At 39.2% G+C, this 19,696-nt stretch overlaps 1 protein-coding gene across 1 annotated transcript in view; it reads left to right on the top strand.

Annotated features, from left to right (window-relative positions):
* dpyda.1 (dihydropyrimidine dehydrogenase a, tandem duplicate 1) overlaps positions 1 to 19,696 on the top strand; it is a 619,381-nt gene that overhangs the window by 133,232 nt on the left and 466,453 nt on the right. Inside the window, exon 3 of the mRNA XM_048601540.1 lies at positions 7,237 to 7,319. Coding sequence (XP_048457497.1) covers positions 7,237 to 7,319 — 83 coding nt within the window. The remainder of the gene's footprint in view (positions 1 to 7,236; positions 7,320 to 19,696) is intronic.

Genomic DNA, 19,696 nt, shown 5'->3' on the forward strand with positions numbered 1-19,696 from the left:
TAGTACATATGAATTCCATTTCAGTCATGCGCTTTCTTATTTTCATTAAGTTATTTCTGATTAATGCAGAAACTAGCCATTCTAATGGAATCATAGGTAAGTACACCACAAGAACTATTTAGACCATGAAGTCTTCTCTGTCTCTTTCAAAGATAAATCTAGTTCATCCCGCAATATGGCTTAAGCACATAACCCTGCAAGTTGGTGCTATTGGATTCCCGTTTGAAAGATACTATCAAATCAACATCTACCACACCATCAGGCACTGCTTTCGTAATCGCTAATCACAGTTTGCATAAAAACGACTTAATTCTTAACTAATATTTCTTCACACATCATAGCCTGGAATAATTAGCTGATAATCCTTGGTCTTATGGCATATTTTAACTTTCATTGGAATAGGCAGCCAAGCTTTGATTTTAATGTGTCCTTTTGAAGAATGAGAGAGTAGAGGGAGATTAAACTAGAAGTAATAGGAGGACAAAATGATTGTGAGGGATTATTTTTTTATCAAGGTAGTCAAGGTTAGATTTTTCAAAACAAGAAAATCCTAAAGATTAATCTTTTCTTTTGGAGAACTAGCAGTTATACCATCAAGATGTAAAATACGTAGCTGGCAGCAGCCATGAGGCAGTTTTGACAAAGGGCAAGGGGACAGTTGGACAAATGGGTTTCTCAATGTTCTGAGAAAAATATATTTTCTGGTTGGTGGGGGTGGGAATACTTTTCAAAGCTCTAAGGAAACTTGAAATTTTGACAATTTTGAGCATTTTCCGAGGGAGATTCTGGATATAGAGTCAGAGAGTCATTCAGCATGGAAACAGGTCCTTCGGTCCAACAAGTACATGCCAACCATAATCGCAAACTAAACAAGTACCACCTGCCTGCACTTGGCCCATATCCCTCCAAACATTTCTTATTCATGTACTTATCAAAATGTCTTTTAAACATTGCAACTGTACCCACATCCACCGCTTCCTCTGGAAGATCATTCCACACACAAACCATTTTCTGTGTAAGAACAAATTGCCTCTCAGGTCTTTTTAAACTCATTCTCCTCTCACCTTAAAAATATGCCTCCTGGTCTGGAAATTCCCCATGCTAGGGAAAAAAACACTTGCCATTCACCTTATCTATATCCTCCATGATTTTATAAACCTCTGTAAGGTTTCCCCACAACCTCCTACGCTCCAATGAGAAAAGTCCCAGCCTATCCAGCTTCTCTTTATAACTCAAACCCTCCATTCCCGACAACGTCCTGGTAAATCTTTTCTGATACCTCTCCAACTTAATAATATCGTCCCTATATGAACATAGAGTATCAATATCTTTTGGTGATGTTGTTTGCAACATTTCTGTTATTTCAGTCATTTGTGTCACTGCTGTTTAATGTATATAATGATCTCTGACCCAGTGGGTGGCTGTGTGGGGGTTTCAAGCAGCCCACTCTTTGTCACCCTTCTGCTGTCACAAAGGCCCATCACTGCACAATTCCCTACCTAAGACCTTTGGTGGCATTTTCCCATTTTCAGTTGAAGTCTTTTGTGCTACACCATAGCACAGAGTGACATTTTACACAGAGTCTTCTGCTCATCACACCTTATTTCCAGCTTATACTTTCATGTTCTATCCAGTAGACTGGCTGCAGTATTTTCATAGAATTTCTGTCTGCAAACCATCTGAACAAAATGAGTGCAGTTCTGATCACCATATTGTGAAAAGAATATGGACACACTGAGAAGATTTACGAGGATGTTACCCAAACTGTGTGTGTCTATGTCAGGATAGGATTGGGAGGCTGGGTATGAGGATGGCCAAGTCGATGTCTGTAAAATTCTGAAAGCTTTTGAAAGAGTGATTAGAGATAGCATGTTTCCTCTTGTGGGAAGAGTGTAACAAGAGGTTATTAATATGAGATAATCACCAATAAATCAGAGACAATCCTCCTTACCTAAAGAATGGTGAGAGTGTGGAACTCATTACGAAAGAGAGTGGTTGAAATGAACAGTATGAGTACATTTACAGGGAAGCTATACAAAAAATTTGAGGGAGACAGAATTACAAAATAACCGGTTATGGAATTCATTTTAGATAAGGAGGGGCTTAAATAATAGCATGTATTGATGGGACTGAGCGGCAACTCCCAATGGTGAATAACCTATATAAATACTATTTAGGTAATTAAGTTAATAATTATGTTGAAGAATGTAATTATTTTTAATATTTTTTATTATCCACTAGCCAAATCCTGAACTGAAATTTAAGTCACTTGGCCCATATACGCGATGTTGCTACTTAAGTATTCCCTGATTCAGCAGCCTATCATTTCTCCCTCATATACCTACCTGCGCTCATCTGCAGTTTAGCATAAGCTATGAATATTTACCTCAATATTTTCCCCCTTAACTATGTGATATTGGCCTGGCTTATGCTGGATCTGTTTCATAGTCCTTTGCTGTGAAGGTCCTGTGCCCATAATAAGGTTGCTCCCCTGCTCATATACCTTGGACCATGCTTGGTTGTGAAATTTCCAACCTGCTTCTTACTCCCTGAGTGTAGAAATAAATGTCCCTGGCTGCTTATATATTATAAATTTCAATACTATGTGCTATGAAAACGATACTCTTCATCTTGCCAAAACTACATATACATGACCTGCAATTGCTCCAAGAATTGCTGAAGTCCTTGTCCATGATGTCTCATAACCAGTGTATTAGTTAAGGAATCACCTTTACTGGCTCCATCCCCGCCTCTTCGACCTGTCTGTTTCCTCTCCACCTATCTTCTCCCCTATCCATCTTCTATTCACCTCCCCCTCTCTCCCTATTTATTTCAGAACCCCCTTCCCCTCCCCCATTTCTGATGAAGGTTCTAGGCCCGAAACGTCAGCCTTTCTGCTCCTATGATGCTGCTTGGCCTGCTGTGTTCATCCAGCTCTGCACCTTGTTGTCTCTTATTAGTTAAGGAATTCCCTTTTTCTATTCCTCAGTTCTTGTGCTGCCTCTATGATGGAGGAAAGGCAAAAATTGGTGAAGCACTTGATGATTGTTGCACTGAACATCCTTCTCTGAGGAATTTCTGCTGTTTAGGGTGGCATGGTGGCTCAGCAGTCAGCACTGCTGCCTCACAGTTCTAGTGACCCCAGATTGATTCCAGCCTTAGGTGACTGTGTGGAGTTTGCACATTTTCTCCATGTCTGCATAAGCTTCTCTTGGGTGCTCTGATTTCCTGCCACAGTCCAAAGATGTGCAGGTTAGGTGGATTGGCCATGGTAAATTGCTCGTAGTGCCCAGGGATGTGCAGGCAAGTTTCATTAGCCATGGTAAATTCAGCATTATGGGATATAGGATCTGTGGCTGGGTCTGGGCAGGATGCTGTGCGGAGGGTTGGCTCAGATTTGATGGGCCTAATGGTCTCTATTGCACTGTAAAAATTTGATGATTCTTCAACCCTGGAGCAATGATGACTGACCTCTCAAAATCATACCTATCAACCTTGGCATGACTCCGAATACAGAAACACCAGGGAGCATTCCTTTGTAAATTCCCCAACTAATCTATAGCTATAGATTCTATAGATATAAGCTACTCTTTAGCTATTGACCTCAGCAATACTGGAGTTTATTCATGCAAGACTTGATCAAAATAAAAAGTGATTGTTTCAATATTTTAAAATAAATAAGCATTTCAATTCTGTCTTCAGAATAATCAATGGCACATTGTAATTGTTACACAAATTCAGCTTTAAATCTCCACTTTTTGCTTCATTTTTGGATGTATATTCTTGATGATCCATTCATTAAGGCTCACTGCTGCGCCTCACAGATGAAATGTCCTCTAAGTATTTTTGGCCCATGGTGGAGAACTTTGTGTTTCTTCACATTTAGTTTCCTCTGCATCCTGTTTGCCTACTTGCAAAACACATTCAAAATCTCCTGCAGCTTATCCTGCTCAGCTTTTCAATGTACCACCTTCACTAGATTTGTGTCATCGGCAAGTACAACTGCAGTGTTTGTGACAGGTAGCACATTTGCAACAACAGCACGTATTTATGTATTGACTTTAACATCCTAAGGCACTATACAGCAGCATTCTAAAACAAAGTTTTACATTAAGCAGCATAAGGAGAAACTAGAGCAGCTGGCTGCAGGTTTTCAGGAGCATCTTAAAGGAGGAAAGATTGAAAAAGAGGTGGAGAGATGGAACAATGGAATTTCAGAGCATAGAGCCTTGGCAACTTCCATTGGTGAGGCAATTAAAATTACGGATGCTTAGGGAGCCAGAATTAAATGAGCACCTGACATCTCGAAGGGTTGTGGGTCTGGAAGAGGTCAGAGCAAGAAGAAAGTGGGGGAGGTCTTAAAGGGATTTGGAAATAACGATGAGAATTTTATAGTCACTGGGAGCCATGGTAGGTCAGTAAGCACAGGGCGATGGATGAACCTAATGTCGATAACCACCCCTGAGCAGCAAGCTTGGAGGCAGGGTAACTGTTTGATCAGGTGGGAGGGTTGTGGAAGGCCTCCTACCTCACCCTGATTAAGTCAGAGTAGGGAAGTTCAGATGGCATTCCTGACTGAGTGTTGGTTGAACTCACAGTGAGTGGTGAATTTGCCATATGGAAGACCAAACAGCAAACCTAACAGCCTAGTTGGGCTGGGTCGGGTGGAGGCAGGGTGGGGAGGGACTGGTTGGTATTTGGAATCATGGCGTCAATGAGTCATACAGCATGGAAACAGACCCTGTGGTCCATGCCAACCAGACTTCCCAAACTAAACTAGCCCCATTTGCCTGCAATTGCCCCATATCCCTCTAAATCTTTTCTATTCATGTACCTGTCCAAACATCTTTTAAATATCGTAACTGTACCTGCATCTGCTATTTCCTCTGAAAGTTCATTCCACATACAAACCACTCTCTGTGTGACAAAGTTGCCCATCAAGCCTCTTTTTAAATCCTTTTCCTCACACCTTAAAAATATGCCCTCTAGTTTTCAACATCCCTACCCTAAGAGAAAGACCTTTGCTATTTATCTCGTCTATGCTCTTTATATTTTATGAACCTCTGTAAGGTCATTCTCAACTTCCTATACCCCAGTGAGAAAAGTTCCCAACCTATCTAGTGTCCAGTCAAGGGTCTTGCGTTAGGAATGGGTGGTTCTGCTCAGAGCCACCCATTTGCCTATTCCTCTGACCCACCCCTACCCCACCCCTTACTGCCTTCCCAAGCTCCCATCACTTACCTTACTACAGTGATTCAATAATGATCCGTGATGAAAGTCAAAGTGTATTTCCAGCATTGTGGAACTGAGACTGGCTGGTAGTTCTCAGGGATGGAATTCCATTGTGGCTACCAGAACCAAGCCTGCCCAACTACTGAGGCAAATCCTGGAACTAAGTGTCCTCCATGGAACGGGGAGCCACTCTAGCAGGTTTCCTACTGGCTGAGAGGACTTAATTTCCTCAGGGTTTCCAGAGATTGGGTCAGCAGGGGTGTTTTCAGTGGCATTTTTTGGGGCCTATTGTACTCAGTGTGGGAACAATGTGGGCAACAGGAGGCAGCCATGACTGTATTAGAATGGCCACATTTGGAGCTAATGACTCAGGGTTTCATCAATAGCTGAGCTGAGACACAGATAGTGACAAGGGTGGATATACACAGTATTAACTGATGGCATAGATATGTGATCAGACCTTCATCCTCTGGATAACAATGGTATCCATTCGTAAAATATTTTTACTGAGTCCCACTTTATTTTCCCCAAACTACATCAGAGATCTTTCTGAATTCCAAATTGCTGAGGATTGAGAACGACAAATCGTCTGCTGCACCTGACCTTCTGTGAATATTGAAGGAAGAGATGGCAAATGTGCTTCTTTTTTTCAGTGCTTTCTTGGGTTAATGGAAGTCAGGTTTATGTTCTGCTAAAGACGAAGAAAATGAGATTGGAAGCATTTTTCTATTATGAATATAGTGATAAGCCAGATGCTGCAGGCCTTTGTGATTGCTATGCACATTCATGGGAAGTTGTGATTCAGCGATATACAAATAAGTGCATCATCACATCTAGTGTTGCACAAGCGGTTGTGCAGGAAGAGATGTGACACAATGCAATAAATCTGAATAATCTTCAAATTATTCTGAATTCGATGTAACCCAACTGTAACCTTATGTTTTGCTTTAAAATGTTTTGTTCAATGTTCTACTTCTCTTTTGCCTTCTCCCCAAAATCCCCACCCCCATTCAATTATTTTATTTTGATTTAATTTGATTTATTATTGTCATATATACCTCGGTACAGTGAAAAGTTTTGTTTTGTGTGCAGTGCAGGCAGATGATACCATACAACGTGCATTAGTGTAATAGAACAGAGTGAGGAATACGATGTTATGGCTGCAGAGAAAGTGCACAAAGAGCAAGATCAATATTAAATTTAAAATTTGAGAGGTGCATTGAAAAGTCTAATAAAAGCGGGGAAGAAACTGTTCTTGAATCTGTTGCTACGTGTGTTTAAACTTTTGTATCTTCCGCCCAAGGGAAGAGGTTGGAAGAGATTACTCACATTTTGTACATACTCTTTATGCATAAGATCTTGTTTATGGTTTGGCTTTTTGCATTCTGCTGCGCTGAATATTTTCCCACTTCAGTTAAAAAATATCTTTCTTCAATTATAGGTAAATTAACACTTCTATGGAGTCCTGACACTTTTAAAAGTGTCTCTCTCTTATTCTAAAACTCAAAAGAGTATGCACGACGAGTATAAACATTGTTATTGTCTGTGTGTTTTTGTTTACCTTTTATATTTCTCTGATTCATCTTGTCCTGGAGATATTTACATTACACCCAGTATACAAACACTGACTCTAAAGCAGCTGGTTTTCCAAGTTAGTGGACAAATGCCTTAGGGAAGGCAAACTATTTAAATAAAAGTAAGCATGACATAAATAGTTTTATATGTTTCGCACATTAAGGTTTGTAATAAAATGAGATATTTGCAATCAGATATCCATGGCTGTCTTCTCGTATGTGTCCCTCTCATACATGGTGAGTTAGTGATAAGATTTCCATGACAACCACATTGTGAATAAGATTGACTTTTGGCAGGTTTATAATGTCAATTTTGATTATGCAATGGAAAGACTTGAGAGAATATGTTGGTAGAAAAGGGGATCTGTTTTAAAATGCGAGCATGAAAGTAAGTACTTAAAGGAAAATGTTTTTACCTGGTTTATTCCAGAGCCATGAGAAGCTGGAGAATAATTTTGATGACATCAAACACACCACTCTCAGTGAGCGAGGAGCACTTCGTGAAGCAATGAGGTAAGTCCAAGTCGCCATGGCAACAATCACCGATTGGTAAAGGAAAAAGCCATTCTTTATTATTGGGAGGAAGAAATGAGTTCATTGCCACCATTCTGATCTTTTCTCTAAGGTATTAATTTGTCAGTAGAGTATCTTCCCTTGGGGCTGTGCTTAGGTTGCAAGGATGCAGCTAGTTCAGCCTGTGTGTGCAATCAGAATTTAAATAATGTTTTCACTTCAGCTGCCTGCCTCCATAAGACAAAAAAGCTTCTTTTTTACAAGCCCGTCTACCACTTAAAAGGAATTCAATCATTTTAACCCAACTGCTGATTGGCACAACGACATTTCCTTCACCCCAGGAATTCTTTATGTACTTAGAAATGTTCAAGTCTAAAGCAATTTTGGAGCAAATTTTATCAATTCCAGTGCTCTGAATCATAAATTTCATAAAAGTAGGATTATTCACATTTAAGCTGCAATATACCTTTTTTTATTAAACTTTCATACATGCGGATGATATTGTAACTCAAATACCAAAGTGATTCGCAAGTCATTCAGCTATTCAGCAAAAATGATATTCATTGCTTTAATCTATGAGATGATATTTAATAATCAGTTTATAATCAGTATTATCACAAGATTTTTTAAAATTGAAGATATTAGTTTAAGACAGAACTCTGCTGAAACAATATCGATAAAGTGTAATGCTGATTGTTTTGTATTCTCCTCTTGTCTGGCAATCTGTGTCTGCGCATATTTAGAGTCTAACTGATTATTGTACTTTTTAAATGCTAGTTGGAGAACTGTGGAATTTTTTTTCTCTTCACCAACACAAAGACAAGTTTTCTTTGGAAAGTTCACTTTTCACCTCTTGCAACCAATGTAAATCCAAAGTGATGCCATTTATGCAAGCACATTGCAGCAAGTCACTATGACCAACAACTTCTTTTTATTGTTGATGTGACTCATTACATTTACATAAAAAATCATAATTGGCCCATAAGATTAATAGTGTGGGTAAGTTGCACTGTTTAAAAGCTTTGTATAGACTTGTATTAAATGTAATTTATTGCATTTAATAGAACTCAATCTTAAAGTGTTGTACAATCACGTAATTACATCTGTAAATGGTGAAATGTTGGCACATACATCTATGTGAAAATGAAGACTTTTTTCATCCTTTTTGTGTTTTATTTTAATTGTGTAATGTTTAATCACTCTCATTCTTTTTCGTGATGATAGTAAATCCTTGCTTGATACTTTTAGTTTTAAAGTCGGGGGGGTGGGTGGGGGGCAGCGGTGGTGGGGGGATTGGGGAAATCTTAGTTCAGCCTTAGACCATAACAGAAAGCTGACATCCATTTTTCCATTCTACTCTGTCATCAATGGTCAAGAAAGTCTGGAAGCATAGAAAACAGGTTGCAATTTGTTGGAAATTGTTTTGAAGTATTGATTGATTTGTATTTCACTGCCAACGTCTTTCTCTACTCTTTCTAAAAAATAAATAATCAAGAGTTTAGTTTCAGAACAAAATGGAAGAACATCATTGGCATCATGAAAACTAGGTATTAATTGTTGGGAGGAATCCATAACCTTTGATGTGATACTAAACATTGGTATTCTAGAACTCAGTTAGAATGGTACTCTAATTATAATCCATTTTAATTTTCACGATTTTTTGCACATTCGATTATAATTTAAACTTTACCCATAGATTTTCAAGGAAGAGGCAGCAGAGAAGATTTTTTTTAAACCAAGAAATACTGAAAATTGAGAAAAAAAAAACTCCCAGCCTTAATCAAACTAATTTATAAAGTAGACCTTTCAGTCTTTATTAACTTGCTGTATTATTCCCCCATACAATATTTAATTTAGCCAAAAATAGGATTCATATCAGATATCAGGGATTAAAAAGAAAGTAATTTATGTTTCTGCATAAGACCATAAGACATATGAGCAGAAGTAAGCTGTATGGCCCATTGAGTTTGTTCTGCCGTTCAGTGAGATTATGGTCGATCTGATAATCCTCAACTCCACCTTCTTACTTTTTCCATCTGTCTCTTGATTCTGCTGCTAACTAGAAGTTTATCTTGAATATACTTAACACCCAATCTCAACAGCCCTCTGTGGTGAAGAAATACACAGATGCGCTACCCTCTGAGAGAAGAAATTCCTCTTCATCTCTGTACTAACTATGTGCCCCTTTATTCTGAGATTACGGCCTCTGCTTCTAGACTCTCTAATGATGGGAACCGGCCTCTCAGCATCTGTCCTGTCAACCTCCCTAAGAATTTTGTATGTTTCAATCAGGTCACTTCTCATTCTTCTAAACTCCAATGAGGACAGGCCAAACCTACTAAAAATTTCCTCAGAGAGACCACCCTCCCCCAACCCCTGCATACTCAGAACCTTCTCTGAATTGCCTCCACAGTGTCAACATCTTTCTTTAGATAAGGAGACCAAAACTATTCACGGTATTCCAGGTGCAGTCTAACTAGTATCTCATATAGCTTTAGCAAGACTTACTTATTTTTTATATTCCATTCCCTTTGAAATAAAGGCGAACATTCCAATTGCCTTCCTGTTGAAGATGGACATTAGATTTTCATGGATGAGGCCTCTGTTGTTGCTTTTTGCAGACTGTCTTCACTTAAATAATATTCACCATGCAGGGCAGTGTGGTGACTCAGTGGTTAGCACTGCTGCCTCACAGCACCAGCAACCTGGGTTCGATTCCACCCTTGGGCGACTGTCTGTGGACTTTGCACATCCTGTCCGTGTCTGTGTGGGTTTCCTCTGGGTGCTCTGGTTTCACCCTACAGTATAAAGATGTACAGGAGAGGTGGATTGGGCATGCTAAATTGCCCATAGTACTGAGGGATGTGTAGATTAGGTGGGTTATAGGGGGATGAGTCTGGGTGGGATGTTTTGAGGGTCAGTGTGGACTTGTTGGGCCAAAGGGCCTGTTTCCACACTGTAGGGATTCTATGAAAAAAAAAACTCCTCTATTCTTCCTACATAACTTTACATTTTACCTCATTATATTCCATTTATTGCAAGTTTTTCTTCATTCCTTCAATCTGGCTGTATCCTTCCATAGACCCTTTGTGGCATCCTCACCATAGCCTTCTGGCCATTTCTTGTCACCTGTAAATTTGGCAACAGTACATTCACTTCCTTCTTCCAAATCATTCATATATTGCAATTTATTTCTGCTCATTACCAATTCCTGTGATGTTCCATCAGTTACAGGTTGCCATCGTGAAAATGTTTTCACAAACCTCTGCCTTCTATTAGTTAGTCAGTCCTCTATCCATGCTAATATACTATCATCAACACCATAGGCACTTATCTTATTAAGTAGCCTAATATGCAGTACCTCATGGAACACCTGTTGGAAATCAAAATATATTACATCTACTGATTCTCTTTTATCTATCCTGCTTGTTACTTCCTCAAAGAATTCTATTAAAAAAGTCTGGCATGATTTCTCTTTTATTAAGCTACGCTGAGTCTGTTTGATTGCATTATGTATTTTCAAATGCTCTACCAATACATCCTTTAAAAATAGGTTTTAACAGACGTTAAGCTAACTTGTATATAGTTACCTGATTTTTGCCTCTTTCCCTGTTTCAATAAGGGTGTTACATTGTAGTGTTTCAATCATCTGGGAATTTTCCAGAACCTAAGGATTCTTGGAAGATTACTACCAGTGTATCCACTATTTCTGTAGTTACTCCCTTTAATACCCTAAGATGCATCCCCAGCAGGTACAGGTGACTTATTGGCTTTTAACCCCATTAGTTTCCTTAATATTTTATTTCCGTATGACCAAGGAATGAGAGTAGACTACTCAACACTTCCAGCCTGCACAGCCATTCAATAGAATCATGGCTGATCTCATTATAACCTCAACTCTACGTTCCTCCATACTCCCAATAATCTTTCTTCTCTGTGATGATCAAGAATCTACCCACCTCTGCCTTAAAAATAGTTAAACATTTTGCATCCATTGCCTTTTGAGGAATGGAATTCCAAAGATTCTTAGCCCACTTAGCTACTAAATGGGTAACTCCTCATTTTTAAAGTTCTACATTTTCTCATAATAGGAAACATTCTTTCCATGTCCACTAGGACAAGTCTCCACAGGATCTTGTATGTTTCAATTAAGGCACTCTGACTATTCTAAACTCCAGAGGATATAGGCCTAAACTATTGCCTTTATGCATAAGGCAATCCACTGATTCCAGACATTAGTCTAGTAAACCTTCTCTCATCTGCTTCCAATGTATTAATGTCAGGGGCAGTATGATGGCTCAGCGATTAGCACTGCCGCCTCATAGTGCCAGGGACCTCGGGAGACTGTCAGTGTGGAGTTTTCAAATTCTCCCCATATCTGTGCGTGGGTTTCCTTCGGATACTCTGGTTTCCTTCTACACTCCAAAGATGTGCATGTTAGGTGGATTGGCTATGCTAAGTTGCCCTGTAGCATCAAGGGATATGTAGATTAGATGTGTTAGCCATGAGGAAATATAGGGTAGGGGGATGGGTCTGTGTGTGATGCTCTTTAGAGGGCTTGTGTGTACTCATTGGGCCGAACAGCCTGTTTTGACACTGTAGAGATTCTATTCTATGGATCATTCTGCAAGTATGGGAACCAGGACTATGCACAGTTTTTCAGATGTAATCTTACTAATACCTCATACCTCTAATGGAAATTACTGCATTTATTTCCTCTCCCCCATTTTGCCCCTTGATTATTTAGTATCGCTGGAATGCTATTTGTGGCTTCTATTGTGATGACTGATATAAAATATTTATTTACTCCTCTGCAATTTCCTGGTTCTCCACTATTATATTTCCAGCCTCATTCTCTAAGGGGCCGAGCTTCACTTTAGTCTGTCTCTTCCTTTTTGCATTTTATAAAAGCTCTTTCTTTGCATCTTAATATTTCTTGTACGTTTACCCTCACAGCTTATTTCTCTTTCTTTATTATTTTGGTCATCTTTTGTTGGTTGTTCAAACTTTTCCAATCCTTTGGCTGTTTACTAATCTTTGCCACAATGTGCAATTTTTTTCTCGCTATTTCATGCGATCTTTAACTTCACTTGTTAACCAGGGTCAGCTTATCCTCTTGCTAGAATTATTCTTTCTCGCTGGGATACACTTTTATTGTTAGCCATGAACCATCTTTTTAAATGTCAGTCATTGCTTCTCAAACTTCTTTTCTGCTAAATCCCCTTCCCAGTCCATTCCAGCCAACACTACATATATTCCTGTATAATGACCCTTATTCAAACTTAGCACAACCAGGCCTGAGCCAGTGTTCTTACTCTCATGCTGAATGCTAAATTCCACCCTGTTATGATCAAAGTCTTTCAGGGAATATTTTACCCTGACTCTTATAATGCTACAAGAGCATTTATTAAACCTGCCTCATTAGACATTACTGGATCCAAAATCATCTGCAAGATTTTTGTGATCTGTAGATGATCCACGATTAAAAGCAAGTTTACAAAGATGTAGATTTAGGAAAGGCATTAGACCCTATAAGTCAATCATTGTACAGTCCATGTGCAATATACAAACAATTGGATTCCTAAACAAATATCCTGGCAGAGTGGTATTTTCAGAAGTAAAACTCTTAACATGGCACTGTACCTAATGCCTACAGCCTTAAAATAGTTCAGTGCAAATTACAGAGTAAAAGGGCAGCGTTCTAATCACACTTAATGTACTTTTTTCAATCTTGATTGATTACATTTATTTGCCCATTTCTCAACATGACTGAAATCCTATTTTATAGGGTATTTGTCCAACAAAATGCATGTACTTATTCTCAGGAGGTGTAGTGTTAGGGTCAAGAATGATTCCTCCAAACCAGATCATTAAGAGTTGATTGTTAAGAGTTCAATGGACATGGCAATAAGCAGTTGAAAGAAAATATATGGAAGCAGCCTGTTGTGGCTGGACAGTAACTGCAATGACCTTGCCTTGACTTGGGAACAGGCTATTTTGCAGCAACACCTGGATTTACTTGTGACCACTAAGTACAGAGAAATGTTTGGGAAAGAGCTCAGGAATGGCAATGCAGCACATTATATCAGATTCAGAATAGTACTAATTTGGGGAGAGCCATTTCCCCATTGAACCAGGTTTGTGGAACTGCGGCCACAGACCTTTACCATTGGACTGGGGTTCGTGAGACTATTGAGACAGAGCACCAAATGCCAGCCATTCAAATTCCCAAAGCATGAAGACAAGGTAGTGACTCATTAGTGTGTACATGTACAAAGTAGTTTAAGCAAAGAGATTCACTTGTTAGTTTGAATATATATTAAGTAGATTGAGCTAATAAATTAGCTATATATTGAAGTGCATGTGTCTTCTTGTAATCATTTTGAGCAGATCTTAAAGAATCTAGTAGGTACTTTCACCCAAGCAATATGGGAGGGGGTTGGTTAGCTCAGTTGGTTGGACAGCCAGTTTATGATGTGGAGTGATACCAATAACATGGGTTCAATTTCTGAACCAGCTGAGGTTACCTTGAAGGATTCTCCTTCTCAACCTTTCTCCTCGCCTAAGGCATGCGACCCTCAGATTTAACCCCCACCAGTTTTCTCTCTCTAATGAGAGAGCAGTCTTATGGTTCAGTAGGACCTTGGTGACTTTAATTTTACTTTATTCTTGGGACCTTGAATTTTCTAGCTCATTTTATCCCAACTTCTATGACATAATAAATTTAATATACTGTAATTCAATTATAATACAGCATGTACATAAGTATGAAGAATCAAATTTTAATGATAATAAAAGCAATTTTTTGCACATCCTGGAAATTTGAAAGAAAAACAAAATGTGCTGGAGAATCTCAGCAGGTCTGGCAGCAAGTGTGGAGAGAGTTAATATTTCTAGTCCAACATTACACTTCTTTAGAGCTCTTCTGAAATTCTGCCAGAGCTGCTGAATTTCTCCAGCACTTTCTGTTTTCATTTCAAATATTAATATCACTGCCTATGAGAATCAATATTGTTCCATTTTTGAATGTGGGCACCTGGTACTTTTACAGGTCTATTACCAATACTCTAACTTGTAAATGGGCTTGAGCATATCTTTTAGATTTGAGTACCTTATCATTACTAGGCTTTTACAATGTTCCACTTGTTATGAGATCTATCAGGGTGAATGGTCTCTAACTGTGAATTAATGATGATGATCCCTGTTTGTGAGTCAATCGAACAGTATTGCATGAAAATTATACTTCAGAAGATAGTGGGGTTGGATTTCTGGCTAGTGTGGTCTGTTTTACTGATGTGAAAAGGGAGAGCAAGGATTACACAATTCAGCTGGCATTCAGATTTATGGCCAACCTCATAGGCTAACATGCTCACATGCAAACTCGTATGAGAGTTTCATTAAATGTCCAATTGTCTATATTTTCTATATAAATTCTATATAAATCATTAAACATTCCCTTATTTTATTTCTTCCAAAGTGCATCACTTCTCACTTATCAGGGTTAAATGCCATCTACCACTGCTCTGCCAATGTGACCAGCCTATCTAGTTCTGAGGAAGGGTCACCAGACCCAAAACATTAGATGTGTTTTTTCCTTCACAGATGCTGCCAGACCTGCTGAGCTTTTTCCAGCAACTTTGTTTTTGTTCCTGATTTAGTGTCCCCAGTTCTTTCAGTTTTATGCCAACCTAACAACTTCTTCACTATTTACCATTCTACCAATCTTGGAGTTGGCTGCAAACTTGCTTAACATTCCCCACATTTTCATCATATATATATTTATATAAAACAGACAATATGGGGAGGCAATGGCCTACATGTCACTCCAGAATCACAGCAATGTGGTTGATTCTTAACTACGCTCTGGGCAATTAGAGATGGCAATAAATGCTGGCCAAGCAAGTGACACCTTCATCCCATGAATGAATAAAACAAAGGTCCCAGTACTGATCCTTGTGTTACACTGTTAGACACTGGCCTCCTGTCACTCGAACATGTTTCTACCATTACCCTTTGTGTCCTATTACTAAGCCAGATCCCGTTCCATCTCACTAAATTTCCCTGTATTACATGTGCTTTAACCTTCTCAATCAGTCTCCCATGTAGGACCTTGTCAAAAGCTTTGCTAAAATCCATATAAACTACATCAGAGATAGTAGGAACTGCCGATGCTGGAGAATCTGAGATAACAAGGTGTGGAGCTGGATGAACGCAGCAGGCCAGGCAGCATCAGAGAAGCAGGAAAGCTGACATTTCGGGTCTGGACCCTTCTTCAGAATTTTTTTTTCAGAGGAAGGGTCCAGACCCAAAACGTCAGCTTTCCTGCTCCTTTGGTGCTGCCTGGCCTGCTGTGTTCATCCAGCTCAACACCTTGTTATCATATAAACTACATCGACTGAACTTCCCTCATCCACACACATGATCACATCTGTGAAAAGTTCAAGCAAATTTGTTATGCATGATGTCTCTCCGACAAAGCCATGCTGAGTATTCCTAATTAACCCATGCCTTTCCAAGTGGATGTTAATTCTCACCTTTAGAATTTTCTCCAGTAGTCTCCCTACCATTGATGTGAGACTCACCTGTTCTTTAATTTCCTGAGTTGAAGGTTATCAGATCAACTATGATCTCATTGACTGGTGGAATGACTTCCATCTGGTCCTTTTATAACTTAAAACTGAAAGAACTGTGGATTCTGTAAATCAGAAACAAAAACAGAAATTGCTGGAACATCTCTGAAGATCTGGCAGCATCAGCGGAGACAAATCAGAGTTAATGTTTCAGGTCAAGTGACCCTTCCTCAGAACTGAGGAAGGTCTGAAGAAGGACTACTAGACCCGAAATGTTAAGTCTGATTTCTCTGCACAGCTGCTGCCAAAGCTGCTGAGCTCTTCCAGCAATTTCTGTTTGTGTTTCTGCTCCTGTTCTTATGGTCTAGTGGTCTTTCACCTTAAATATACTTAATGATGGAGTATCCACAGCATATCACAGCATCCACAGACAGTACCAAAGGGTTACAAATCTTTGTTGAAGGAATTTCCCATATTTGAGTCCTAAATGATCACTCCTTTATTCTGCAATTGTGCTCCATGCTCTAGATTGCACAGTCACTGGAAGCATCCTTCCATCACGTACCATGCTAATCCACTTCAGAATATTGTATGTTTTAATGAGATGAGCTCTCATTATTTTAAACTCCAGACAGTAAACAAAATTTACTCAGCCACTCATCTTAGGAAAACTCTCCCAGGAACCCATCTACAGAACATTCACTACCCAATCCTCCAATCCAACTGTAGCCTTGCTTAGAAATGAAGACCAAAACCATTTCTGGTCCAGTCTCACAAAAGCTTGAAACAGCTGTCAAAATATTTATTTATAATTGTGCTTCAGTACTTTTGCAATGAAGTCCAGCATGCCATTTGTCTTTCTGACTGCTTCCAGTAGCCTCTATGCTTCCTATAATCCTTGTATGGCTGCACCTAATATTTAGAAGCTGCAAGGCTGGAAGAATATATCGTGCTTTTCGATTTTTTTTATCAACGATGTGAACAAACCCACACTTCTCTCATTAAGACAGATTATCCTTTCATCATTTCTGTTTTTCATGAGGTCTTGCTGTGTACCATAGTTCCTACATATCCTTAGTGAATACAGATCATAAGTACTTCTTTGGCTTGAGATTTCGTGTAAGGCAAGTGCTTCCTTTTAACTTATTTATTATTTCTAAGGGTTAATCACCTGAACTTCCACTGCATTGCTCTGAAGGACTGTAACGTTGAACTTTTAACTTCATCTTTCTACTTTCATACCCTACGACTGCTTTACTTCTGTGTTGTAAGATGGCACTGGAGAGCAGCAACATTATATAACACTTTATATTTGTAACAAATGCATGTGTCAATAAATCAATCAATCGATCAAAGCAAGGTAAGCCTACATCTCTTGTCCTGTGCAGGCAGAATAAGGCAGAGAATATCACATGGCTGTACTTGAATTTTTCCTCATAATTTTCAATCCTTCACAAACTACAGTTCCAAGGGAATTATTTTGGCAGGGGATTTGAGGAGGCAGGAGTGAAGGAGTGGATAAGAAAGAATAGAAACTTCCTGTGAAGCTGTCCTGAATAATCTACCAAAGACAATGTATGCAATTAATAAAGCTACAAAATAATATTTTGTAAGTATGTGAAAATAATTTCCATTGGTAACCTCGCAAAGGCTACAAATTGGATGAAAAGTATCAGAGATGCAGCTGGGGGATTGGAAAAATGAGTCTTTCCTTTTCATTGGGATTCTTACCTGTAAATTGGTATTAAAAGATTGTGTAATCTTCCATTTTGATTTCTGTATCTTTCTTGCTGTTTTGCCTTATGTCTTTGCACTATAGGATCTGAATAAAGTCTTGGAAAGACATTTTCTTCTTTGTAAAAGCTAGAGTTGAAAGGACATCATTTTCTTTAGAAAACTGAAATTGGGAACTGACCTTTGGTTTTAAAAAATTGCAAGTGAATCCTCAGAATCCTCAGAATATCAAGTCATAGAATCACACAGTATAGAAGGCTTCTTGGTTCATTGTGCCTGTACACACTGTTTACCAGCTCCCATAGCACAACTCTTTACCCAAAGCCCTGCATATTTTCCTTCTCAATATATCCAACTCCCTTTTAAAATTTAGCAATTAGTTTTGCTTCTATCACTCATTCAGCAGTGCATTCATGAAAACGCTAACACATCACAATTTAGTGTGTCCTTCCATCCTGTTTGGTTCCTTTACAAATTATCTGAAAAAGACCGCCGCCTGATTACCAACCTTTCAATCATCTCAAAATTATTGGTGATGAAGCATACAATTCCCTAATTCTGAGCTGAAACCACTTACTGTTATGTAGATTTTCTTCAACTCATAGCCAGAGTTTCCAACAATGGGCACATTATCTTAGACCATAAGACCATAAGACATAGGAGCAGAAATTAGGCCATTCAGCCCACTGAGTCTGCTCTGCCATTCGACCGTGGCTGATAAATTCCTCAATCCCATTCTCCTGCTTTCTCCGTATAACTCTTTATTCCCTTGAAAACTAAGAACCTATCTATCTCTGCCTTAAATATACTCAATGACTTAGCCTCCACAGCCTTTTGTGGCAATGAATTCCATAGATTCATTACTCTTTGGCTGAAGAAATTTCTCCTTATCTCTGTTCTAAAGGGTCTCCCCTTTACCCTAAGGCTGTGCCCTTAGGTCCTAGTCTCTCCTGCCAATGGAAACATCTTCCCAACTTCCACTCTGTCCAGTTTCAGTGTTTTGCAAGGTTCAATTAGATCCCCCTTCATCCTCCAAAATTCCATCGAGTATCAACCCAGAGACCTCAAACATTCCTCATATGTTAAGCCATTCATTCCTGGGATCATTCTCGTGAACCTCCTCTGGACCTGATCCAGGGCCAGTACATCCTTCCTGAGGTATTGGGCCCAAAATTGTACGCAATATTCCAAATGTGGACTGACCAGAGCTTTGTAAAGCCTCAGAAGTACATCCCTGCTTTTATATTCTAGTCCTCTTGAAATAAATGTCAATAATATATTTGTCTTCCTAACTACCAACTCAACCTGCAAGTTTACCTTAAGAGAATCCTGGACTAGGACTCCCAAGTCCCATTACACTTCAGATTTCTGAATATCCCCCCCATTTATAAAATAGTCTACATCTTTATTCTTCCTGCCTAAGTGCATGACCTCACACTTTCCCACATTGTATGCCATCTGCCACTTCTTTGCCTACTTTCCTAACATGTCTAAATCCTTCTGCAGCCTCCCCACCTCCTCAATACTTCCTGTCCCTCCATCTATGTTTTTATCATCTGCAAACTTAACCAGGATGCCCTCAGTTCCTTCATCTAGATCATTAATGTATAAAATGAAAAGCTATGGTCCCAACACTGACCCTTGTGGAATACCACAAGTCACCAGCTGTCATCCTTATAAGGACACTTTTATCCCCACTCTCTGCTTTCTGCCAGACAGCCAATCTTTTATCCATACTAGTGCCTTGCCTCTAATGCCATGGTCCCTTATCTTCATCAGCAGCCTCCTGTGCGGAACCTTGTCAAAGGCCTTCTGGAAGCCCAGGTAGGTAACATCCATTGGATCTCCTTGGTCTGACCTGCTCATTACCTCCTCAAAGAATTCTAGCAGATTTGTCAGGCTTGATCTCCCCTTGATGAAACCATACTGACTTTGTTCTATTTTACCATGCACTTCCAAGTACTCAGAAATGTCACCCTTCACAAAGGACTCCAAAATCTTACCAACGACCGAGGTCAAGCTAATCGGCCTGTAATTTCCCATCTTTTTGTCTTATTCCCTTTTTAAACAGGA

The sequence above is a fragment of the Rhincodon typus genome, chromosome 10, assembly GCF_021869965.1.
Source record: "Rhincodon typus isolate 14 chromosome 10, sRhiTyp1.1, whole genome shotgun sequence".
NCBI lineage: Eukaryota > Metazoa > Chordata > Chondrichthyes > Orectolobiformes > Rhincodontidae > Rhincodon > Rhincodon typus.